The following is a 27,417-nucleotide window of genomic DNA, read 5'->3' as shown; positions in this document are numbered from 1 at the left end:
AATGCAAAAAATGTATTACTAGTATAAACACACCATGAAAATCAATCATCTAATATATTAATATGGAGTTAAGAGGTGAGACAAGAAGAAATATTAATTTTAGATCACATCCCTCTCAAATTCTGTTCCTGGCTTTCAAATGGATTGTCACATCACAGACAGGATATAATTGCCATGGAGATGGTTTCAAGAACTTCTCTAATTCAGTTTTTGCTGGGTTAATATTTTTATATGCTTCCATAAGAGTAAATGATCATCCTTGTCTTGCTCCTTGTTGCAACACTTATGTAGACTGTTTTTGTCTAAGGGCTCTGCAAGTTGTTTATACATACATCCTTCAGAATACTGGAGAGCCTGCACTTTATACTGCTAGACTTCAGGTGAAAATTGTTCTTTTCCTTATAATTTAGATGCTGTAGCTGTATATCAAAATGGAAGGATGGCCTTAGGGGGAAGGATGGCCTCCCCTGCTTTTAAAAACTGTTAAAATATCTCTGAGCTAAGAATTTTAATACATACCTTTGGGAAATTTGTACATTGATTTGCAGTAGTATGACCCTGGTTGAATAAGGTAAAAGGAGCTTCTAATATCCTCTCTTTTTCATTGCAATTGTATTTCTGTACCTGAACTTGTGTAGTTTTGTCTGGGCATTTATGTTGTCAGAACATTCATATTCTCTATTGCAATCTTTCACTGCCAGTTTTGGAATATTCCAAAAACTTTTTGCCCCGAGACTTAGAAAAGAAGTACACAAATAATTCTGTTAAATTTCATGTCATTTGTTGGCTGGTTACAACTGGCATATGCAGTAGAAGGGGTGATGGTGGTTCCTGTGCCAGCAGGAATATAGAAATTGCTCTTTCCAGGAATATACCAGGCATGCAAATTGCTGTAAAGTGCAGGGGGGATATTGCTCTCCTTTTTCTCTGCCCTATAGAGCTGATTATTGCCAGTGATGCTGGAGAGAAGAAGGGGAAGGAATTGCACTGGGAAGAATTTTTTCTGGGATTTATTGAGATTGAAAAGGATTTTTCTTCCATTTCTGAAACATCAATAGGCTGATTATTGAGATGAGCAGTGCTTGTTCTGAAGGATGGAGGAAGGAGAACAGCTTTAGCTGAGTTGCCAGTACAGAAAAATAAAGAAGCTGTATTTATTGCCAAATTCTAGAAGGATTCTCTCGAAGCGAATCCACGGAAGCATAGAGATGAATGCCTTGTGTGCTCAATGACTCTTAATACTACTGACAGTGGAGCACTGGGCCTTCTGTAGCAGAAGCTTTGTCTTTGGCCAGATTCCACATCCTTCTGACCCTTGCACCTACGTGCCCACCTTTAGAGTAGTCTTGTTCAGCTAAGAACTTGAATGCTGCTATTCTTGGAACAGAGGGTTTTCTTCGTACGGGTCACCATCAAAGACAGGGACAATCTCTTGGCAGCAGCAAAGATCTAGATGCAGTCGATGAAGACATTGCTGGAAGTGAGAATCTCCTTTCCTATAACTGAACAAGCAGTTCTCTCTTTAGTAAACGCCAGCTTCCCTACCAGGCAAGAAGACAACCTTTATTCTTAGATCAGCAGATTCAGTCTCTGCTCAGAGCTGGGGAGTTGAGCTTGCTGGCACTCTGGATGTTCTTGCAAAAGGTTGAGCGCTGTATCTCACAGATGCTTCCTTTGTACTGAATTCTGCTCTTTGCTGGATTTTCAAAATCTGTGAAAATTTTACTGCAATCTATTGAGTTTGGCAGAAAGAATTAAAGGCAACATCTGACTCTATTCAGGTTGCCTGGTCCTTGAGAGGAAAGAAAAGCATTACTGTGACTCACAGTAAAAGTAATAATGTTTCTGTTCTCACCTTTATGAATCACATTAAAAGAGATTTTTTTTGGTATGTTTTTTTCATGAGAGCTATAGGGATCACTGGGTTGAATTCTCATCAAAATTTGGATGGTCTTGAATTCTAGGTTTTATTATTTTTCATGTATACTGATAATTCACTGATTATAGTTGAATATATTCTACTTCACTGGACTGGAAATTTGCTTGCCTCACAACAGAGAGAGGATATTTGTTAGTTCAGGTATTGAAATTTCTGTTTTATCTAAAAATTCCACTAGGATCTGAAGCCAGTCTGAAGTAATAAATAATGACTGTTTTGGTGACAAATTAAATTTTGCTTTTTACATACTTGCCTTCAGACTTATTTTTGTTACTTGTTCCACATTATTTATAAATAGCACTCTCCTCCACAATTTAGCTCAAGGGTATCTGCATAATCTACAAACAGCTAAGGAATGTCATTAATTGCATCCTTCCTGTTGACAACAAAATGTGCACGTGAGCCAGTGTCCACAGATGATTTTATTTATTTTGTAGAACTGTTCAGATGTATTGTGATATATGAAAATATTTATATTTTCCTGTTAGGGCAAAGGTTTAGAAGAACCTTAGCAATTAATCAGATTGATGGCATTATTGGTTATATTTGTGGAGTATTAAGATTTCACTTTGGTAGTCTTCATTCTGGTTGATCAAAGAGTGATGTACCTGCCAATGAGCTTTAAGTTTTTCATGTAGAGAAGTGGAAGGGCCTTGCCTGTGTTCTGGGTTCTAACCCTGATTCACCCCACAGTGAATCAGGGTTAGAACCCCGTATTTGACCCTTCTGCTCTGCTTTTAAATTATCTCTGCAATAAGGCTTTTTATCACATGTCTGCTTAAAGTCTTGGCTTTGGCTGTCAAGTCTCAGTCCATAATTGTAGTGAATAAATCAAAGGTCATGCTTTGTTGTACAGGTAAATATGTAACCTAGAGGAAATATTTTACGTTCAAAATACATTTTTTCTCATTTGGTGATTTTAATGGGTTTTTGCCAACTATAATGTGAATGGTAGACATGAGAAATTTATTTTGGTGGAGTGAATATGAAACAGGCCATTCTTAATGTTAAAATATCAGTGGTGACACTTCGTTCAAGAATGAGGAACAGAGCTAAAGCCAGACTTTAGCTAGTAAAATGTGAATCAAACTCTGTTAAGTACCTCCTGGCAAATCAAACCTCTGATGTGAACAGGAGCTCTGTTATGATTTTTTTTCCCCCTTTCTCTCTATCATAGTCCAAAATTTAAAGCTCAGCCCTGCGAAGTGCTGGCTGTCAGTCAATGCCATGTGGGAAATGAAAGGTTCAGCATCTTGCAGGATTAGGCCTTTACTGTGGTCCAGATCTTGTGCATTATGTGGTCTGTTGTTCTTGAACTAATAGATCTTTCTCTTTTCCCTCATCCTGAAAACTAGGTTATGTTATGTTGACTACAAATGCTGGTTGTAATAATTTATTCTCTTTTAAGGCAAATAAAGTAAAGCAAGCCATAAGGCATATTTCCCTCATAAGAAGATTAATGTACAGAATTTGATTCACTTACGCTGTCTTTTGTGCTGGTTTGGTCTTGTTTCTTTCAGATGAGATGTGTGTCTCTGTAATATTAGTGTATTTTACTTGCTGTAATCTGATGCATCATTTCTCTCCCCTTTTTTCTCTTCCCCTAAGATTATCGTTGGAGAAACTGCAGTCTTTTGTCTACAGTTAGCTACAAAGGATTTTGAAAACCAAGAGAAGACAATATTAACTGGAGACTGTTGTTATATAAACCCACTGGTGCGCAGGACCATCCGATTCCTTGGTATGAGCAAAATTACTGCTTTCGTTTTCTGAATGCTGGGAGTGATCACTTATGTCTTAATTTTGACCTGGGGAAAATATTCAGATAACCATATAACATTTCATGTAGTCTTAACTCAGGTGCAGTTTTCCTTTTAGGTAGCAAATGAAGCTTTTTGGAAGTTTGGATTAAAAACAGTTGCAGAAACAGCAGTAAAAGTAGAAAGAATTGGGACCACTAGGAGGGAAAAACAACCAGCAGGCCTGAAGTGGGGTGAAGTAGAGAAAGGTGGTATCCTTATGCCATATCTATAGCTGATAGAAAACACACACACACACACCAAAGTTGAGGACATTGGGGATATAAATGTGCCTTTGAAGCCAAGCCAGTTTAGCTGCTTTCTTAGCCTGGATATTGTATTATAGTCTCTTGCAGAAAACTGTGCAAAATCCATGCCACATTGGTTTCAGCTGAAACTCCCCCACTGACTTTAGTAGCTATGAGATGTCACCTTTTCTATTTAGTTTGTTCTAAATGTGTTTGGAGGGAGAAGTCCCACCACTCAAAATGTGTATTGGACATTTCCAGATGCTGCTTCTTATTACATGTAGGGATGCCATAGCAGGGCTGAATTCTGCTGTTTGCTTCTCTCTCATGGAAACAGCTGGAGGAATGAAGCTTTGAGGCAGCTAATCCTGCTGTGTGCTCCAGTCTCAGGGGGAGGGAGGGCATGTGCAGCTGTGTCCGTGTTTGCAGTGTTTGTGTAAAAACTGTGCCTGCCTTCCCATAGTGTGATTGCTCCCTGTAAGGAGACTCTCTTGTATAGGTCTGGAGGAGCTGCAGAGTGATGATGAGGAGCTTCTTCCACTCCAGTTCCTCTCTGTAATCAGTGACTGAGTTTTTTTCCCAATAAGTGGTCCCTTCTTTCCTCACGGAAGCAAAAAATATTTGGTAGGGGTGTCAGGAGTGGACAAAGACTCTCTGCTGTTGCAGCAGATGAGGCATTGCTGCCCATTATGCTCCCCCAGAGTGATGTGTCGAGCTGTGCTGTGCAGTGCACACCCTTGGGACTGGCTGAAAGGCCCTTCTGTGAAGTGACATGGCCAGCCACAAAGTGCTGCTCACCAGAGTCTAGCATCTTGGGAGGAATTTTAACATTAGTGTGACATTGCTGACCAGCCAGGATCCCAGAAATCACCCTTGGTCCTCTAGCTTTGCTAAGAAAAATCCTGACCTTTATAAGTGTATTTTTCTGTGGAATTATGTCTGCTGGGATGTTGATCCATTAAAGTCTTCATAGTGCCCCATGAAACTGGGATTTTCCAGATCTCACCCTGTATTCCCAATGAATTGGAGTATGGGAAAGGTAAGGTGATTGGCCTGTAGAAATACAGAGGGAAATCTATAGCTCAGGTGGAATTGGAACAAGCATCCACTGGCTTTGCCTACTGGTCAGGCTGCTGTGTTTGCATGATCTTCCTAAGCTCATTTTCTATTTACAAAAGGATGGAGAGGGACCTCAGAATGGCAGAAATCTGTTTTCTTTTAAGTAATCAGATACATGCATTTACATTCTAATGGATGAGTGCATGTGCTTAATGCTTTGCTGATATGTCTGATTGAAAAAACTCTTTAGCATAAGTAGTTTCTCAAATATATAAATCTTTAGCTCACTGTGCTGATGCTGTGATTAATATGCCATGCATAGAGATTTACCCAGTAGCAGGCAGATGAAGACAACTGGTGCATGGCAATACTGAATTATTTAGTACTTTAGATTCTTTACAGCTGCAAGGGGGAAGAAAAAAAAGTTTCTCCAGTGTGTGTTATGACTTCACAAATTACCTCTCCATCAGGGTCTGACCTTGGTTTTCAAGCAGATTTACCGGGTGAAGAATTTCCCTCTGTCACTTCTGTTGAGTGAACATGGGCAAAAGTTAGGTGCCAGTAAAGCCAGCTATCCCAAACAGGGGGGTATGCATGGCTGTGGGGCCTAGGAAAGGAGGCTACTTGCACAAGGGATGAGTGTTCCTATGAAAGATGGGAGAGCCATCAGGTGTGTGGGTATGTTGCAGTGTTGCTGCTGCAGTTTTGTAGGAAAATACCATCTCCAGCATGAGCCATGGTCTTCAGGGTACAGTACATGGGAGGATTTTTCATGTTCTTGAATGGAAGAAGCTGGTCTATTGCTGTGATAAATACTATAAATTGTCAGGAAATTTAACTCTTTGTTTCCCTCTTTAGGAATTTATGCATTTGGACTGTTTGCTACGGACATCTTTGTAAATGCTGGACAAGTAGTAACAGGGAATCTTGCACCCCATTTTCTTGCACTTTGTAAACCCAACTATACAGCACTTGGATGTAAACAGTATACCCAATTCATCAGTAGCGTACATGCCTGCACTGGAAATCCAGACCTTATCATGAAAGCCAGAAAGACTTTCCCATCCAAAGAAGCAGCACTAAGCATATATGCAGCTATGTATCTGGCTGTAAGTATATTATGTTATTTAATATCACTGTATTTTTGAGAGCAAATGGCTGGCACTGTGAGGGGGAGGAGGGAGAGATGGGCAGAAGATTAGGCCCAAAATTGGATGATTTTCTGCGTGCAAACCTTCTGTGAGTTACTGTGAGAATGATTCATTTGGCTTAATTCTGACAGGTGTAGTGATTTCTGAACCTTGAAAGCCAGGACAATGCTAAGAGAGGACAAGTTGTCCCTAAAGGTTATAATGTATGGATTTAGGGTACTCAGTTCCTTGGCTTGCTTTTCCCCCACTTCTGGGGTGTGTGGGACAGTCCCTTGCTGGGTGCCAAGGAGTAAGGGTAGGGATTTCCTCTGACTGGTAGTGGTAACTCTCTGTGTTTTAACCCAGTTCAGATCAGTAGAATCACACATGGCCATGTTCTTTGGTAAGGTGAAACAGAAGGGTAAGCTATATGTATGTCTGATCTCTGCATGTTTCTAAATATCCCTGTGTGTCTTTTGGTATCAGAATTGGTGTTTATAGGGACCTCATGCAAAGTCAGTTTGGCTGTTATTATGCAATAAAGTGGGCTACAAGACAATCCACCCTTTTATCCCCTCTCTCCTCTCTTTTACAGCGAGTGATGAACAGCACTGGGGTAAAACCTGGATCCAGACTGCCTGGATCAGAGCTGTTGTATAGGCTGGGGAGAGGAAGAGTCACTGTTTAGTCTCACTCAAGTCACTTTGGTTTAGTTTGGAGTGCGTATCATTCTAGTCTTAAGCAGGAGCAAGCACATCTTGTTCCTTTGCTGGGGACAAGTTCTCCCCAGCAGGTGCATGTGGGAGTGTCTTACCTGACCTGTGCTGGTAATCACGGCCCTCTGCAGCCCTTTGGATGAGCCCAGGGCTGCCTTCACAGTGTCAGTGGGAAACGAGGCAGGGGTGTGGAGCTTTGTGGTTATTGCAGGAGTCAGCCCTTGTGGTCCCTCAGCATTTGAGCAGTGGCCTGCCCACAGGAGTGTGTATGTGTATGTATGCACATGTAGATATACATGAGTGTGAGCGTGTATTGCTTTTGAGCACATAGCAATTGAGCCAACTTTTAATTCCTGACTGATCTGGAAGCTGATACTTGACAACATGGCAAAGATCTCAGCCTCAGTGGGTCAACTCAATGTTTCTACACGGGGTTTTAGAACCAGCTGCTTAAAATCTGCAGCACTAATGGTAACGTTTAACAGGTTCCTTGTGAGCAATGTCTAAGAGATATCGATCATCAGTTAGCACAGGCAAGTGTTTGCAAATAAGAGATGAACAATAACATTTTACTCTAACTTGAGGCAAGTATAAGTCTTCCACTAGTATTGTCTTTATTTGGGGAGATATCTAAGGATGAAACACTCTAAATTTGATGCAAGCTATTTTAGAAAATACTCAGAATTTTTCGTTTTAATTGCTCCTACATTTCTCATCCATCTGTAAAGTTGAATTTCTACTGTTGCCAAGAGTCAGAGTAACTAGGAAACCAGCTATTCAGCTACTGCAAAGCAGAAAGTAAAATAGTATTAATACATTTTAAAAACTAGCAGACATCAGTAAGGTTTAATACCTAATATAAGTGGAGCAAGAATACTTTATGCAAACCTTGTCTGTGGTCAATATACAGTTAGCAATATAAAACATTAAAGCTGCTGAGATCCATTTCATTACTATTTGCTCTTTCAGTAACTATAGAAATGAATATATCCTCTGTCATTACTGTACTCCTGCATAGTGCTTGACACTGCTATATTTAACTAAAGCACTAATAACTACTCTCAGGACTTGGGAGTTCCTGTAGTAGATCCTTGTTACAATATTGTTGGGTTTGTTGGTTTTTGTTTGTTTGGTTTTTTTTTATAAATCCTAAGCATGACTGAAGCTAAAAATACTGTTTATTACATACACTCCAAGGGAAAAAAAATTTCAATATTCCAATATTTGGGGTCATGTCCTTACACTGCCATGATGTTTATCAGGATAGTTGGCCCTAAATAACAATTTTCTCATCACTGTTCACTGGAGTAGAAGATTTAAAACAGTAGCCTAGTCTTTCTATGAGCCATACCACAACAGTTATTGAGAGCACGGATATAAAGACCTCCATATATTACTCACTTTTCCCTTAGCATATAATCTTTGGTACAATATGTGCTTTCTTTTTGTTTAACAGAAATTTTGGAGTGAGGGAGAGATTGTTATGGAATTGTCCCTGGTTATTTCAGCCAGCTGGGCACAAAACAAAACCAGCCTAAAGGAAAAAAAAAAAAAAACCACACAAAGAGCTGACCCAAGGGTCCTTGCTCTCTGAGGTAGTGGAGTAAATGCTTTTAGACTTGTGTGATTTCACCAATCATCCAATTTAGAAACAAAGCCTATGCTTTATCTAATAATTTGCCTATCTTGTTCCATTTAAGTGCAGCCATGTCCTTATCACCTAGCATCTGTGCATATTGTCTTGTTAACAATAGCTTCTTTTTTCTAACTTCTTGAGTCTTCCATTTTCCCCCTTTTCCCCCTTTTGAGTGGGTGGCTGCTATGGTAACTCAGAATTCCCTTGAAAGTACAGTCGTTTCCAAACAGTTGTTTTGCTAGTATTTAGAGCTTTGTAATGTTTGCCTCCATTACTTCCAGTATCTATCAAGAGAGATTTAGCAATGGAAATACTGAATGGCAGTGCTCTGGTTAGGTGTTTTCTCTACCCTGCTCCAAACACAGATGCATTGCCTTTCTTCTGCAGACTTTCAGGTTTATTCTTTCCAGTGTACCAGTGTTTTCAAAATGAACTACTGTAAATCTGTTCTGAAATCTCCAACTAATCTGGCTCCTGCCTGGTTTTTTCCTTAAGTGTTTGCACTGATCTCATTGGAGATCTTTTGTTTGTTTGTTTGTTTGTTTTTGGTTGAGTTGGGTTAATAAGTTGACTGCATCTACTTTCATTTCTTACCAGCATTGCAATTCACCCTTTCTCAGATGGAACAATATTTGCTACGTAGGCAAACACTGCAGCTTTATTAAACAGTATATAATTGTATAAGACACATTTTGATATACATAAGCTGACATAGCCTAGACAATTAGAGGTAAGTTTTGAAGCAGCCAAGTAAGCACATAGTTGGGGTATTTTCCACAATTCAGACACAGGAAGGGGAAGTCATGAGTCTTTTTTGTGTTAGGATTTCAAAGTGATATATGAAGATTTAGTCATCCTAATCCCATAGATTTAAATTTAAGATTTGTGGCTAACAGTTATCCTTTGGTATTGCAGACCTAGGGGATTGGTCATGGCTAGCTGTAGTTAAAGGGAAATTTTAATTCTCTGAAGTTTTGCCCTTTTTTGTTGTTCTTAATGCATTGCACAAAAGCAGTTGGGTAGGGTGGTGTTTGCACTTTGTGTTACTGCACACATTTCAGGCTTACTTTGGGTTTGTAATAATAGAGGAGCAGGCTTCATGTCTCGGTAGTTGACACAGCCCTTAAGTCTGTAGCCAGCTTTTCCTGCTTTGTACCCTGAACCCTTGGCCTCAACTATGGCTTCAGACAGGACTAGCAGATTGTAAAGCCTACAAATAATTTTTTCCTCTCTGCAGAGCTTTTTTTTGGCCCATGATCATGTTTTCTGCAATGCTCTTCCTCCTGGCATTTTGCTGCATTGATTTTGCTGTTCAGTGTGTTTATAAGTCACTGGGAAAAGACAAGAAGACAGTCTGGGTAACAGTGCTGGCAGCATGGTGACATTCTCTTCAGTGTCACTCCTTTATCCAGTAATAGGTGTAGGTGTAGTCTCGCCTGTCCTTTGTCTTAAAGTGCCAGTTAGATTCCAGCTAAGTGGGCAGCTGGTGAAGGCATAATAGGCTTCTCAGACAGACTTAAGGGAGTGTTCAGGAGGAAAAGGACTAGCAGAGCCACCTCACTAAATTTACTTTGTTGTCCATTTTTTGTTAGAAATTTAAAAGATTCTTCTGTCTGCCTTTCAGGAACAGTGCTAGGAATGTGGAATTTCTTTTCAGTATCTGGTGCAGCAAGTATCCCTTAATACAGATAATAAAACATATGTCATGAGCTTCACAAATTGAGTGCATTGGTTTCTTTCAGACTAAATAATAAAATATTACCATTTGATCCAGGAATTTATCTAAAGACCTCTATAAATTTCATGTCAGCTCTTCATTACAATTCAGATCCTCAGGCAAACAGCCTTTGTAATAGGTGTCTTATGGTCTTGGTACAGAGAAAGATGCCTCTTACCTTCTCCAGTTCTTTTACAGTTACAGCTGTGGGGAGCTTATAGTGGGAAAACTTATAGTAAATTCCGGAATTCCAGAGTGTTCTTTTCCTTTTCAGCCCCTAACTTTGAAAGCTAATTTTGGTCTAATGTCATAAATAATTAGATCAAAACATAGAGAGAAAGCTGGAGGAGGCTTCAGAAACACTAAAAGAAACCTTCAGTGGACAGTTGCAGAATGACCCAGACGATTTGAGAATGACTTTGGTTTGCTCTAGAAGTAGTTTGACCTATTAATTATTACCAAAGGAGGCTGAAAAGATTTTTGCATTGTTAAACTGAATTCTAACTAAATACTGAACCTGTTTCTAGACTACAAAAGCCCACTATTTTTTCAGCTTTTTTGGTATGAGTGTCTCTTTTCTTGTAGGTCTGATGAATATTGAAAATTCCTTGAGTAAAACATTTATAACATTACTTATATTACTTAAATAGTTCAAGATAATTTCTTTAATTCTAGTCCATTGAAAAAGCAAAAGAAAACACGAGATAATTTATGTTTCAAGTGCTGCCTGGATTGGGTGCCTTTGTAATGATTTCTTCCTCACTCTTCTTGTTGCCTTATGAGTCATTATTCACTGCCCACTGGTAGACTGATCTTTGTCAGTCTCCCAAGCCATCTAAATCAGGGAGAAATTAAATGGTGGATGCAGAAGGGATCATCTTACCTGCATCCCTGGGCCCCAGGCTGATGAAATCAGCAAGAAAAATTATCTTCCCTCCTGGCTGGAATACCCAGCCTGATGTGTAGCTCCAGTGTAGCTAAAATGGGATTCTGAGACCTGTTACACCTGTGTTTGTGTGCATAGATGTTGGTGTGGGTGGGCCTAAAGATAGCTGAAAGATGCCTAGAAAGAGCTTGCAGCATAGCCCAGGAATCCACTTTGTCCTGCACTTTACATACAGCTCCTGTTCTTTTCTTAACATGTTTTGGAATTATTTTATTTGTGCTAGATTTAGGATGAACTTCACGTGAGACTTGCAGCCTGACACTTTTGAAGTACTTTCTCAGTACAAGCTAAATGCCAAGGCTGTGATTGTTCCTTACACTGTGGCCTGAGCCAGTCACATCAAAACTTCACAGGTAGCTTGCTTTGTCTTTGGTGGTGATGGTGATAATTTCTTTCAAATTCATATTTTCAAACCTGCTTCAGTTAAAGGTTTTCTTTCAATTTGTAAGCTTCACTTCCAGTATCTTGAAGACTGAAGGTCAAATGTTTGTGTTTTCCTGAAAATATAGTAAATATTGTTATATTGTGCAATCAGGTAACATTCCACTTCCTTACATGACTCTGCCTGTGTCTGCTTACTGGTGACAGCTCTATATCTTTTAATACTAAAATCTGATTTCAGGAAGAAGGATCAGCAATAGCAGAAATTCTTTGAGAGAAGATTCACTACAGTTCTGATGTTGCAGGAGAATGTGCAGCCTATATTAATTCTAACTACTGATCAATCCTTGACCTTACATACAAAATCTCTGCTGCTTGTCTTGCTGTTGACTAATGTAAAAGTTTTCTTTCATTAGAAAACTCCTCCCCCAGTTTTTGTTCTTAAAGGGAATGGAGATGAAGTTGTTCAGTAAACATCTTTATCCCTGTAGAAAGTTATACTGTCATTCACTCCTACTAATGTTTTAAATCATTGAGCTATTTTCCTTTGTTGATACTGCATTTAATATTTATTAAAAGTGAGTGTCATCCTGTCATCTTTTCAGGTTGTTTATTCTTTGTCAATTACTGAGTGTGGTGGTTTATAGTTTTTCCACTAGAATCAAGAATAAAACAGCTGCATAACTGTATTTTATTCTTAGTGTAAATCAGGTTACTTGATTAATATAATTAATATATTATATTAGAGCTGCAAGAGGCCAAGTTTAAAAATGGATATCTATGAATACTGCCTTGGAGGAGGCTATATTTGCTATATAAAGTTTTGCAAATACAGACTTTTTGTCTCAGTGTTTCAGGAAAGTTTGGCATGTTTTTATTGATTCTCTTGTATTGTAATATAATGCTGTTCCTTACATGATTAGTACCTGTTCTTTAAAGAAAACATAGATATGGTACCTATGCTGGCAGAACCCTCAGGTTATTTTGAATAAGGAGCTGGGCATGACAACCATGACTATTCATAGAAGGAGGGGACTTGGCAAATGGAGGTCTCTGCTCATGTGAGGCACAGCATGAATCTGTGTTTGCTTTTCCTCAGTGCTTTGAGGGATTTGAAGGACATGCTTGGTTGTAAAAACATTCAGAGAATTTTATGCAGAGCATTTTTTGGGTTCAGCTTTGTATTAAATATGTAGAAACTTGATTGAAGTACTGCAGAATCAAGTGTTCGTACTATAATGTGTTTTTTCTTATTAAAAATTGAGATAAGCTTCTTGGGCAATGACCAGTTGTTAGAGATAAGTGAAATGTGTCACCATGACCTGCCTTAAGCAAGTTTTTCCTTCTCAGTAGTCATTTCAATTTAATATAACACAATACAGAATTAAATGCAGGCTAGCTTCTTCTAATTCCCCTGTGTCAACTTCACCCAAGCTGTATTTGAAATTTGATTTTCTTACTGTGTATTAAAAATAATCCAGTGTTTTTCCTAGCACCAGCTGTCCTCACACATAGTGTGAATGTTGATTATGGTGGTAGTATCCAGTAGAACAATGAGACTCACTAAAATAGATGGTTGCTGAATTAATTCAGTATGCAGTACTCTGTCTATAGCTCAGAGAAAACCAGTGGGGCTAAAAAGCTGGATATTCAAGTTGTAGTTCTCTCATCACCTTCCCTCATGGTAAGAGTAGCTCACTGATGATAGTCTGCAAAAGTGCAAGGAGCTAAGATAAAAGAATAATCAGCAAAAAAAATCAACGGTTTCTGAAATGGTCTAGGAAGAAGAGAGGAGAATGTAGATTGAAGATAAACCCCAAAACTCTTTTTTCCAAACCTTTGCTTTGTCTGAATTAGTGGAAATCTTTCTACTAGTTTCCTGTTCATCAAATAAAGTACACTGAAGGTTTGTGAGTTGCACCTCTCTGATGTTATTTCAAGGTCAAGCTTTGTTTCATCCTCTAAGCCATGGATCTTTCTCTAGTGTTTTGAACGAAATTGCTGTTAGATGTTACTTGTTTTAGACAAGCACTGACCACTACTTCTTCACATAACTTATTGTAACTATAACCACACTTTCTAAACTCCTTCGTGGCTGGATTATTGCAGCACTTTGTAAACTGATTCCCTAGTAAATTCCACCAAAGTTTCAGACAGTACAAAAAATCCCCAGACAAACTTAAAGGACTGCCCTTATGTTGGCCAGAGAAGTAGTACTGGTTCTTCAATGCAGACTCATCTGTTTTCCTTTGCAGTCCAAAGTGATGGCATTATGAAATTGGAATTGCCAGTGAAACCCTGGAGGAAATACTCACATTCTTCTGCTCAAAAACTTAAGTCCTGTTAAAAATTTGAAGATTTTGGGTTTCAGTTGTTTAATTACAGAAATATCTTCTGCAGAGAGTAGAAACTTTTTTTGTCAAAAATCTTATTAGCTGAAGTATAATTTTTTTTGAGGGTGGGGAGGAGGGGTGTTGCAAGCAGTCTTAATGCCAAGATTCTAGAAAATGGAAAATCAAATATTTGGTATTAATTTCTTCTGTTGGCTCATCAGAGCTTGGAAAGTGCTGGGTTAAACCTGGTAGTCACTAATGCACTCTTAGGGCAAAAGAGCTGCTCTGTTATCAGGCACTGCTTTTAATTCAGTAGTATTGCACAAGGAAAATTAGACTGCAGCAGGACAAATGGATTTCTCAGTTTGATGCATAAAACCTGCAGCATTTAGATTGGTTTGTGTGAAGCACGGGGTTGTAATAGTTCAGCACTGGTTGAAACTATTATTATATTCACTGCTTGAAACTATATTTATGAAAGTAGATGTTGGCATTCAGTTCAATTTTCACTGCTCTTTGACACTTTTTTTACCTTTTCACTGATTATTGACAAATCACTAATTAGTCATGTTAAGAAGTGATGTATAAGGAAGAAAGGCTTTTGCAAATAAAAACAAGGTCTTTATGTATTTCCTTTCTTACTCTGCTTGGCAGTTTGTAATAGTGCTAATGGTACTTCAGGGTAAATATTTTTTCTGTTACTGTCAACACTCCCCAGTGAAAAATCAGTCTCTTTACTTCTACGCATTAACAAATAAATACACAGACTGAGAGTAATCAGATAGGATTGCCCAATTTGTCTGACTTTCTGTAGGCTTTTCAGGTTCATGTAAAATGCAGTTTTTCTGGATGGTCTGATTCTTTTTCTTTATCCCTAGGAAATGGGTGTGATGACTTTATCTACGGCTCTGCCTCCTAGTTTCTTTACACCCTCCCCCACTCCAGGAAAAAAAAGCACCAAATACACATAGTCTATTCAAGTAAAATATAAAGCTTTTATTCACCAATTAGGGGGAGACATCCATCAGTCTTACACTTTCTTCCTTTCTAATTTTCAGATGTATATCACCAACACAGTGAAAGCCAGAGGAACAAGGCTTGCAAAACCTGTTCTGTGTTTGGGTTTAATGTGCTTGGCCTTCCTTACTGGAATCAACAGAGTAGCAGAGTATCGAAATCACTGGTCGGATGTAATAGCAGGATTTGTAATTGGAATATCTATAGCAGTATTTTTGGTAAGTGTGTGTCTGTGTCATTTCTGTTTGAAAAAATATCAATGTATAAGTCTCTAAAAAAGCCTTCAAAAAACTAAATAACAAAAGACATGTTTCTTAGTTTTTTTTAATTAGTCATCAGTTTCCTTAGTAGTATTTACATACACTCAGAAATGGGAAGTCAAAAAAGGACTGATCCACTTATCTCTTTTGACTTCCATATAAACCAGATTGTAGCATTTCAAACAGTAATTTATGCAGCAAGGCCCACTTGCAGGAAGTGTATATTCCTCAGAATAACACATAGTTATGATTTCATGGATTAAGTATTAAATTCGATGTAGTGGTACCTACACTGATCAGAGAATAGGTAGCATTTGTTTTTCTGGCTTTCCAATAACTCTAATGAATTTTTTTCATAGTGGTTCAAGTTTATGTTGAAATTTCATATTATTCTGTATCAAAAAATCTCTGTTAAGCCTTTTCCTTTTCTGGAGCTGTGTTCCAAAACCAGATAGTTAATTGCAGTTGCCAATGACTACTGTCTGTGTCAGAAAACTGTTTCTGATCTATTAATCACCTTCACTAATATCTGCAGTGCAAGACTATAGAATAGAACAGTCACTGCTGTTTAATGCCTGTAGGTTTGTCTGCCTGGCAGCTTGTAATAGTACTAAATAACACCTTTGAAGTCTTCCCCCATGAAAACACTTTTGAGCTTGACTCTTGGATCACAGGGTCTTGGTCTCAAGATCTAGGATCTGAAAGCATGGCTTGGCTGAGAACCCTTCCAGGGATGGCTGGGCTGGGTGTTTTCACTCCTCCAGAGTGAAAGGGTAGCTGCAAGTCTCCTTTAAAATACATCTGCTTGCAATTCCAAATGTTCCTTTCTACACAAGGTGTCCAGTAGCATGACATCAAGTTTAGTTGTGTTTTGAAGAAAATGCAGTTGGCAAAAATTACTGCTCTGCTGAGTGCTGCAATTAGTAGAAGCACAAACTGTTACACATCACATGACGAAGTCCCTGTGTGAGAATCTGCTGCCTTGAGCAGGTTTGAAGTTATGTTCAGACTTGGACATGGTCCTTGCCTTCTTATTCCCTTTCTTACTCTTCATTTGAGGAAGTCTTTGCTGATCAAAACTGAAATGGCACTGGCCTTCCCAGGAGTTAAAGGTTAATGCCATGTGATGCTGCAAGACATCTCTTCATGAGATTGATAATAATTGATGTTCTATTGTGCAGCTTCAGTAATGGATTTTCTTAGGGATAAGAGGTTTCTTTGGTTCTCAAATGATGCATGCACCAAAAAAATCACTTGAAAGTCGTTTGTCTTGAAATATTAATTAAGGATTTTCTGTAAAACATGAACTTTGCATTTCAGTGTTTCTACTGTAAAGCTGTGACTAAAGCTGCTGTCATTTCTGCCTAATGATAATTGTCAGGATCAAAGCTTGAAAAAAGGAGTTGTTCCTTAGGTATTCCGTTTATCTTCAAATCCCTTCTAGGTTGTTTGTGTGGTAAATAACTTCAGAGGACGTCAGCCAGAACATGAACATTCTCATCTGGATAACCTGACCCAGATGCCCATGATCAGCATACCCAGAGTAGAAAGCCCTTTAGAAAAGGTAATGTCTGACTTTTTAAAAATCAGTTAAATAAAAAGTAGCTTTCCTGGAAGGATGATCACAAACTATCCTGACAAGAGTACCAAGGTAATCGGATTTAAAATAAAGAAACATGTTAGTGAAAAGGAAAGAATTAAATTCAGTGACACACCTTGGGAGACTCTTCAGGTTGTCATTTCACTGCTGTAGCTGCTGCTAAGCCCATGGAGTCAGGCTGAGTAGATCTGAGACCCTCTCCCTTTGTGTTCCTCAAGTAAATGTGATTAATACTCTGCCTGATAGTCCACAGAACATAGAAAGTTCTTAGAATGCTTAGAAAGAAAGTCTAACCCCTGGCCCAAGGAGCTTTGCAATTCAGGTACAAGTGGCATTTATCCTATTTATTTGTAGTATGTCCTCAACCTGGTGTAGAGCATGGGGTGCAGTCCATTCTGGGTCAGCTGAGGGGCTTCTGTCATCAGACACATGCTAGCCCCAGGACAGGGTACACACTTGGAAGAGAGAGGAGCAATGGGCCATACAATAACTGCACTAACCCCATGATCACTTGTCAGAGCACGTGGGATTTTAGACTAGAACATGCTAGTGAGAGTCTCCTGGGTATGCCAAGATGTTTTGCTTGAGTATCACAATAAAATGTATTTTAGTTTACTGCGATAACCATTTATATTTTTGGAAGATGGTATTGTACTATGTGTTAGGTAAGATTGTCTAACTTTATGAGCAAAAAACTACTGAAATAGATAGCATAACCAAATGCAGAAAATATTTTAGACATTTTTACCAAGGGGAAACTTTGAACTAGTAATACAAAGCTTAAAGGAAGGTTTACTTTTTCTAATGACTGTATCTGTCATAATTGATTAAAATCTATTGGGTTATTCCCATATTTGAAGATGACAAACAATTCTACACTGAGTAGGGCACCAAAAGTATTTTTCTGTGGTATTATTTTAATTCCAGATTAATTGTGATAATTTTTTTCCATGTTCAACATAAGAAAGGTTTCCCAATCTGTCTTACTTGAATGTGGTGGAAGTTTTTTTTAGGAAGAATTTCTGCTAGTCCTGGAAATTTTATTCCTTGCCTTGAAGGAAAAGAAGATTTCTTTTCAGAATGGTCTAACTTGCCTTTTTTGAACCAAATATGTCTAAGCTACTTCTGCTGATACATGTTGTAAGGAGGTCAGAGTCTCATTTGCTTGAACAAGCATTTAGATGATGAATCTTCAAAATAATCCATTCAGTAAACTTTCTGTAAAATGTCAAAACAAAACAAGCTGTCAGCTGGCCTGGAACATACCACATTAAATAGAACATGTTTTATTTACGTGCTAGGCTCTCATGCAATAGAAGTCATTCCTGTGGCTCAAAAGCCATCGTAGGTAATACATATACGTTCTCTGGATATTGAAATTTTTAATTTTCCTGAGGATAAAGACTTCATGTTAACTTCATGTTTCTGCCTGGTTTGAGAACCTCACACTCATGATCAACGATGTTCTTTTCCTGAGACTTGGCCTAGTTTGAGATGCTGTGAGGAAAGCTATGGGAGAGTGTGGGAGGATGGTGGCAAGAGGAATGTTAGCTCTACTGGATGATAACCACTGCCATTTGTGATCTGCCCTGGACTCTGTTACATCAATGAGCTTCTTTTCTTCTGAACCCATATTGTTATGGCAGTAGCTGTTTGCTGTCATGCAGCTTCCCTCTAGAGATTAGTTTTATTTAAACTGGGGACTGACCACAAAGTGATACCACTTGTTGAGGTCCCATCTTTTTCTGTGTTGCAAAGCTTTTCTCCTTTTCAGACAGAGAGGATGGGATGCAAGGACAATAAGGTGAAGACTTTGCTAATTGCTTGGGAATGCTTTCTTCTGTTTCCACTTCCAAAAAGTCTAAAATTGAATTAGCAAATAATTGATTTAGAAGTTACTTACATGTGAGTGCTTTAGGTTTTGAGTTTCTATGGATATTTTTACCTTTTTTTAAATGTTTTTTTTTTGTTTAATCTATAGTTTTAGATAGAAGACAGACCTTGTTAAATAAAAGGAATTAAGAACAGTACTTCAGGGAACTAAGGTTCTAAATTAAGTTGTGTATTCTCAATTAACTACCACTGCTACAAGAATTCTTGAACTAGTCTTTCCTTTTTAACTCCCTTCTTATTTTACATTATTTGCTTTCCCCAGGAGAGAGAGTGATGCTAAATAATTTGTGTGCTATTTGCCTCTTCCTCCTTTAGACATTAGTTACTTTTTGCTACATTTCAGAATGCACACAGATTTACATTTTGCTTATTTTTAAACTCTTTTCTTTTGTTTTCAGTCTCTACAAGTTCCTGTAAAGACAGGATACTGTCAGAAATTAGCTTCAGGGAGTAGCAGAAATCCTAACTGTCTGAAGTTATCAAAGGCTTAGGCAGTGCAAGCTGGAAGCAGTGCAGCTATGTGACTGGTACTTAAAACCAGTAACTATGTAGGTATCTGGGATCAAGCAATTAAAAACTCCTGCCTTAAAGAATGACTTCATTAGAAATGTCTGCCAGATAGGACATTTTGTAATAAATTCACCTGTAAATGAGTAAGCACATGATGCATCATACAGACCTGGAAGAACATTACTTTGCTGTTTCCAGGTCTGCTGCTTGCTATTCCAGTGCTTTCTCCATGGAGAACAAATGCTCCTGGCATGCTCACCGTGCTGCCACTCTGAGTTCCGGTGGAGGTCTGGCTATGTTTGAAGTGCACTTAAACAGGCATAAGTTCTTGTGATACTCTGAATTGAGCTGCTGCTGCTTAGTGACAAGGTTAGATCACTCTTTGCATGGCACTTCTGTTGCATTGTGGTGCATGCAGATGATTTAGCTGTTCTGCACAGGTGACCGTGCAGTCAAATAAGGTGTAGTTACAGTGTCTCCTTGAGCAATCCTTGTGAGAGCAGGCTCAGCAGTGCAGACTTAGTGCTTTTACCTTAACTATAATCATCCTCAGAATTAATGAAAGGAATGAAAGCCAAGAAACCTCATCACTCACCCATCTGTTTTTTTTTCTGTTCTGTCTCTGACCTTCTTCATCTCTTACAAGACAGTTGGTGTTTCAGTTAGCTGGCAGTCTACTACAGAGAGGAAGCTCTCATCCTACCACAGTCAAGATTAGAGAGTTCTGTTCTTTTTCAGGAGTTACTGAGAAATGGGGATATTCTGGATAGTACCTGGAAGAGTTTGGAGATTCAGCTTTATCCAAGTGCAGTCACAAATTATGTTTCCTGTTTCAGGGGAGACAGACATTTTTTCATGCAAAAGTCGCCTGAAATTGGCCAGGGCTTACAGAGATCTCCTACCCATCATGTAGTAGCTTATGATTCTGCTAGTCTTATTTATTTTTTATAAGTATTCTAGCTTTGAAAAAATCAAATACAAATACAACATGAAGCATTTCAGGACTAATGGAGGCAGTAGATAGAATACTGAGATAGGCTTCAGAAGGAAGTGTTGAGTTAGGAGATGCACCATGGTTCATCTCCTGTGAGATAATTACTGTGTGTGATTATCTGTGCTTTCTGTAGCTATTTAGTACTACTTATTTGCACAGTGGGTTCTTGGCAGTGCCCTGTTTGACAGCTAAATTGCATTTATTCCCAGGGTTCTGCTTGGCATTCCTTCATACTGCTACTTCTGTCAGCAGTGCCCAAACCTTCCCAAACACTGTCACTGTTCCTTGTTCAGTGAAGTTTCTTACACTGCCCTGTAGGACTAACTATCCAGCATGACTGAACTTAGAAGAGAGAGATTATGTGCTCTCTCCTGCCAATTCCAACTTTTAATAGTCATGAGGATTTGGAATTCCTCTGCAATATGTGACATTCTTGTTGCCCATCATATCGGTTTTTAGTGACTATCAGGGTTAGCTGTCTCAGAAATCTTCTTGACTTTGACACAGTAATTATTGTTCTATTGTGTATGTGCCAAAGGCAATGATGCTGATAAAACATTTTAGCAATAGTAAGTGTAGATATTGCAATGAATTATGCTAGTGTTTTTAAGACTTCCTCTTCAGAATTTAAGGAGTATTGTTTTTTCTATTTACTCCATCTTGATTCCTCTTGAGACACAGAACACACAATGTCAGAAAATTTTAAATCTCTGTGTTACTGTTTTTTTCTTGGTCTTAAGCATGTTGGTACCAAGTATTCAATTGCTATGTGCCCTGGTGTGCACACAGCACCATGGCCTAGGGAGCCTGGCCTGCTCTCTGCAGCTCTCCAGGGAGATCACTGCTCACTGAGCTCACAGCTAAAAGCAAAACACAAAGATGCTTTAGTTCATCATACTACGGGCAGATGGGGGAGAAGGTTGTGTCCATTTCTGTTGCTTCAAAATGTTTTAGTTGGGAGTTCTCCAAATACTGTAGTGCTTGATGTCCAGAAGCCTCCGTAGGTGTCCATACTTCTTTCTCCAGGATGGTTTCATGAGAGCCCATGTGCTTACATCAGCTTATAGGCAATTTTTGGCGTAATCATTCTCTCTTGATAATACAGTCTGTTAAAGGAGATACAGTACAACATTGCTTCACACACTTACCACAAACATACCCAGGACAGTCAGCTGGTAAAAAATTGTTTTTTAGCAGTTTTGTTTCAATGTCAGATGTTTGAATTTGTATTCATGTCCTACTCTTCTCATGAAATCTGCTTCTGGGGGATTGTACAAGAATTATTTCTGATTGAATGCAAACGGTGATCACTACATCTAATGCTCAGATAAACAAATACTTAAACATGGGAAGTGGAACAATATATTCAGTGTGACCTCCTCAAACGTGCATGTTGTAGGTGTTGCAGAATCGAGGCATTAGTCGCAGTCAAGAAGATGCTTTGCAAGGACGCTCCCTCCAAGCGCGCATCCTTAGGCTGTTCTCGTGGCTGTCGGGGCCGGAGCCCCCTGCTCCAAGGCAGTAACGTGTGTGCGCAGCCCCGCACCGCGACCGCGCCAGGGCAGGGGCGCTGCCCCGCCCGCCTTCCGTGCAGGCTGCGGGGCACTGCCGCCTCGGGGCGTCCTGCTGCTCCGGAACTCATTGCTCCAGTAAAAGCAGAGAGCTGCATGATAACGTTGTTATTGTTTGATCAATTATTATTTGCCTAAGGTACTACAGTAGTATTTTTCTATTTAACAAACTCTACTGTGGGAAAAATTACAAACAATTTTACAAAGTCCTGTTTTCAAAAAGGGAATAATTTTTTTAGGATGATGACTATTTTTGAATGTTTCTAATTGTATTGATAAGAAAAAAAATTTAAAAAAGATAAAAATATTTATTATATATATAGTGAAAACTGCAAATCACAGTTAATAAATTTTTGCAATGCTTGGACATTATAGCATTGCTTATCAATAGAAATTAATTAAACCTAACAAAAGTTCTACAGTTATGGATCATTTCCCCCAGAAACCTGCACTCAAGGCTTAGCCCTTGGCTTTACCTTTTTTGCTAGTGGTGTGAGAGCACAGTAATGATGCATGCTTTGCTCCCCAGCCTGGTACTGTCCTCTTAGAAGGGATGATTCAAACACTGATCTGCCTGTCTGTGAGACTGCTGCCAGTGAGCAGACCCTCAGCATTTCTGATTCTTTTGGGAAACTTAGGGAAAAAAAATTCCCATGGAATTGGAGAAGCTGAGGTCTCATGCATGGTGTTTTGCTTGTCTTCCTGCATCTGTGTGAATCTGTTTGCTGACAGTAGTTAGTATCTCACCCTGACCCTTGTCACAGCAAATCTAAGCAGAATTCAAAGAGTTGAAGTGTAGTTATTTCAGAGGGATGCCGTTTGTTTGGGTTTTTTTCTGCAGAGTGTCAGCAAGGCTTATTTGTAGTTTTGCCTGAGAGAGAAGCATGAAAAAGCACGAGTAACCAGACAGCTGCATGAATCTGTATCAGTGATTCTTGCCGTCAGCAAGTGATTAGTTTTGACCTAGTTATGCATCACCCTGCCGAGTCCATTGGAAATGAATTGACAGGCCTTCAGTAAGGGTCCAAATCAATAGGTTCATGATCAGCAGCTTAGCAGTTCTCTTTGAGGGCTTATTGAGGAAGGAGGATTTTCTTCTGTGTTGTTATTATATCCCATTCTCTGCTTGTCTTCCCAGGGTGGTGACCTGCTCATTTTGGAAGTATAGCTGGCAGGAGTGTGAACCACATTTTCCTTTCCCTAAATAATCATTATCCACTCTTGAATTAATGCCACATGAAAGAGCATTTGGTTCTCTGCATCACAGACAAATGTGTGTCACTTAGAGATGGCACATAGCAGGACTTGAAAGAATTGATTGAAATAAAGAGAAATTATTTTTTTCCCTCCAATTCCTCATTTTTAAACCATCTTACAAAAAAAAGTGAATAATTTTAGACTGAGGATAGTTTAAGTTGACAGGATGACTTTTGAGGTCTAAATAAAGAAAATAAAGTAAATAATATGAAGAAAATGTCATCATAGCCTCACAGCACCTCCAGAGTCATTGAGTTGCCCACTGTATTGTACTCAAAACAGAATTTGGCCAGCCAAATAAAATGGAGATGATTTTTTTTCTAATTTAGGAAGTTTGATTTTGCATTTCTTCTGCAGAATAAAAAACTGCGAGCAGTAACATTTTTTACTAGTTTTTACTGAAAAACGTTTTCATAGAAAGTTGCACTCTTCTTTTTCTAATGCTTTTTAAAAAAATCTGGCCATGGTTTAATAATTGTTGTTTATTTAAAATACATAAATTCTGTTTTGGGGAAGAATATACATAGATGCTTGCTGTTAAGTAGTATTCTTTTATGAAAGCTGTCATAAAATACAGCAAGAACATTGCTAGTGCTAAAAGCATATTGTAGAGGAGGTGGAAGAGAGCTTCTCCCCCTGCACACAGTACAGTTATGGCACAGTGAGAGAGAGCAAAGCTGCCAGCCTGGCTTCGAGATGGGGGCAAAGGGGGCAGCTCTCCAATCAAAAGCATTTCTAATTTCCTCTCTCTAATGTGAAAAAGCAAAGACACCTGCCTATCTCCCCCTGCTCAGACTGATAGACAGATATTCAGGCAGTTTAAAGAATAACTGAGAAATAGAAACTTTACTTGGTGGACATTGTTTCTCTCCAGCATTTTTTATGCTGTGTGATAAGAGATTTTCTGAAAGACTTCCCTTAAGCAAAAAGTGGGAGGTCCCACTCTCCCCAGGTTATCCACATTTCCCTCCTCTTCAGCTCACATCTCCTCTCTTCTGAGTTTATCTGCCCAAGGAGGCAAAGTGATGAAAAAAAAAATTGCAGTTCTTTGCTTTGTGTTTTACCCTCTGTACATTTTTGAGCTTGGGAACAAACACATGGCTAAACATCAAGGTTCCCTTTACTAATTTCACCAGTGCATGTTTTGTAAGAAATGGTGGCAGTCAAGGGTACAGTGTGCCCAAAGGGAAACACACTTCCCCTGGATCCTGCTGAACACCCTGTGGTTGCTTTCCCCTTCAGGTGTTTGCAGAGTCACTTGCTTAGGTTCGAGTATGAAAAAGTAGCCAAGCTCTTCGGGATGCTGCAGGGTTTAGAGTTGCACATGGAATATTTGTGTTCCAATAAACATCTCAGTGTTCCTAAGAATTGTCTCACTGAGGGAAAGTGGAAAATGTTCTTAGATTGCAACTGGACACTGGTGATTCTGAAAAAAAATATTGAATATGAGTTCTTAACTGCCTAATGCCACTTGATTTCAAGCATTTTGTGACTTGATTCAGTGCCATTGAGCTCATGGGGAGAAGAAAATCTTTAAAAAATGAATATTAAAATTGTATTTACACTGAAATAGAGTATTGTAATCTGTCAGAAACTGTCATTTTAATTTCTAGGAATTTTGTTTTTAATTATGAATAACATAGCAATATAACTAAAGCTAACTCAATTATTTACATGTAATTTAAAATTAAACTTAATTTAAGACAAACAAAAGCCATCTGAAATTAAAGTGTAATCGAACCATCACACATAATTGCTTTGTTCAGCATACTCCCCTATGCAGTCTTTCAGCAGTTAAGAATTGTTATGGGAGTGAGTGAGAGCACTGCAGTGAAAATCAGTTTTATTTACACCATCCTTCTATAGTCTCCAAGTACAAGGCTGCCCAAGGGCAGGAGGCAAAAGTTTTCACAGTAGTGACTGCTGTCTGTCTGTGTGGTTTTGTGGTTTTTATCTCTTTGTTTTTCCTTTAACTCGTAGAACCACATCACGGCCTTTGCAGAAGTCACATGATGTTGACGCTGATGTATATTCACTCCACTGGACTTCATCTCTTTTCACAGCCCACTCATGATATTTGCAGTGTATCAAAAATAAGAAATTTTTAGAAGTCCTATTTCTGACTTGATTTTTACATCACTAAAATGATACCAACATTTTGAAGAATTCTTAAATATTAGAACGTCACTTTACTTTCTAGCGAAAATATTAACTGTTTACTTTTATGATGGAATGGGACAAACTGAGCACTAATTATCTGACATTACCCTCTATTTTGGCTTCTCATTGTTTTCAATGGTTCATGTACCTATTCCAACAGTACTTTGTATTTTGATTTAACTTTGATTTTTAAAATCTACATTTTTAATTCAGCATGAACTTGTTTCCATTTGAGGCAATTTCAGTGTATAAAAACTAGACAAATATTATGTTCTGTATGAAAATGCTGTTTGCACATTGTATTACGCTGTATTCCATGTAAGATATCATTCAAACAGTATGTTATATGTAAGACTGGTGCTTCTGCTTTTGAAGAGAAAAAAATGCCAATTTTTACTGTAATAAGTATTGTATCATAATTAAAAGTTTATTTATTTGGATATTTTCCTGACATAATTGTAGTTGAATTGTTGTTTTGTAGTTCTTGAATGTCTTGGATGACATATATGTATCTAGGTTAAAAGAAGTGAGAATAATTTAGAGAGTTTGATCTTTGATATATTCTTTATTACTAATGATATCCCATGAAAGGTTAAGGGCTCTGTTCTTAGCTTAGCATATCTGATGGGCAGCCGTGCTATTCATAAATCATTTAAACAAATTACTCAAGGCAGCCTGCATCTTCTCATGGTTTTTGTACTCCCTGATACTATGCTGGGAGAATGGGTGCTAAGATAAGAAGAGGGTCACCAGCTTGGTGAAAAAAGTTCATCTGAGTTTCCACTCTCCATTTTCATGGAAAACTCATGGAAAAACCAAAATGGCTCAATTAATTTTTTTTTCAGCCTAAGTGACCAGGACAGGCAGACTTTCTCTCTACAAAGCTTTTTATGTCTGTTTTTGAGGCTCATATTCTTAAAAAAAAAAAGAAAAAAAAAATCCTCTGCCAGCCTGCATGATGTTGACAAACTGATTTTTCTTCAACATCAGCCGATGTTACCGTATCTCTGTTATTGCTGTGAATATTCAGAATAAGCCCCCCCCTTTGGAACAGCCTTGCTGACTAGTCATAGTGAAGTTGTCCTATAAAAATTGAGCACCAAATGGATCTGAATATTGTGAATACTGAAGACATTCTTAACATGTGCCAGACAGTCTCCCCCTGGCAAGAGCTGATAAAATGCTAGCACCAGAGAACTATTGAGATTGCTGTTGGTCAGTGCAGGCTCTTGAGCATTTTAGGCCTTAAATTTTCCAGAGTTCAGTGTATTTCCTGTGCATTAATCATTGTTAGAGTATGTTTTGAAACACAAGGATGTAGAATCAGGTATATTTTTTCTATGATGAATTTTAATGCATTCTCACATAGTCATCAGGTAATGCCTGCTTTTACTTTATGTTTTAACCTCTGCTTTCACTAAAATACAACTACCTAAAGAGTGCTTGGCAAACAGGGCAAGGCCAAGTCGTCTCTGAGTGCAATAGAGCATATGCCACGAAGTCATTGTGCTAAGCTGAGAATGAAGAGATTGAAGAAATCTATCTATGGGGAGAAAAGACATAGAATAGAGTCCTTAGCTACAGCTAGGTTATTTAGGTGATTGAAAATCCACCTTTATTAGACTATCAACTGTGTTTACAAAATTGTAGTAGATCCAAAGTTTGTATCACCGTGTTAAACTCACTTACCCTGCTCTTAGTCTAGCTAGTTAGGTTCCAAGGTACTAATGATTTCTCTGTGTGCAGATTTAAATGAAATGTTCACTCATTTTTGCATGGTAGCAAATCTGCATTTTTTATATCTGATTTATAAGATTACCAAGAGATTCTTTTATGTTAAAAGAGATGACTCTTTTTCAGTGTACTGTATATCATCAGCTTGTAACTGGTCTCTTTCTCAGGATCTTTCCCAGTCAAATATTTGGGTTAAAAATATCATACTATCTCTGTGAACCAGCAGTGAGAAAACAAAAAGAGAGACACTCTGCTGTATAATGTATTTTTAAATAAAATAATTTTTCATTCATATGTAGTGTATTTTTTTAAGTGTCTGCCTTACATATATTTTGGTTGATGATGTGTATGTAATGAAATTGTGATTTTATGTGAATTGCATTTGTAACATATTCTCACAATTAACCAGGAATCCCCACAGTTAAGGGCCTACCCTTAGAAGTGGTTCTAGTGAACTTGAGAAGCATGAGAGGACTAGCTGTGTTGCAGAGTCCTCAGCATGTTGGGAAAGGACTGT

The 27,417-nt window shown here is 38.4% G+C and overlaps 1 protein-coding gene across 1 annotated transcript in view; it reads left to right on the top strand.

The window, feature by feature from the left end:
• Nucleotides 1–27,192, top strand: part of PLPPR5 (phospholipid phosphatase related 5) — a 45,073-nt gene extending 17,881 nt beyond the window's left edge. The window contains exons 2-6 of the mRNA XM_059854312.1: nt 3,548–3,680; nt 5,904–6,154; nt 14,963–15,139; nt 16,626–16,745; nt 24,987–27,192. Of these exons, the coding sequence (XP_059710295.1) occupies nt 3,548–3,680; nt 5,904–6,154; nt 14,963–15,139; nt 16,626–16,745; nt 24,987–25,019 (714 nt within the window). The 3' untranslated portion in view covers nt 25,020–27,192. The remainder of the gene's footprint in view (nt 1–3,547; nt 3,681–5,903; nt 6,155–14,962; nt 15,140–16,625; nt 16,746–24,986) is intronic.
• Nucleotides 27,193–27,417: the final 225 nt, after the last annotated feature.

The sequence above is a fragment of the Haemorhous mexicanus genome, chromosome 9 (assembly GCF_027477595.1).
Source record: "Haemorhous mexicanus isolate bHaeMex1 chromosome 9, bHaeMex1.pri, whole genome shotgun sequence".
NCBI classification, from domain to species: domain Eukaryota; kingdom Metazoa; phylum Chordata; class Aves; order Passeriformes; family Fringillidae; genus Haemorhous; species Haemorhous mexicanus.
This window is presented reverse-complemented; position numbering and strand designations above follow the sequence as displayed.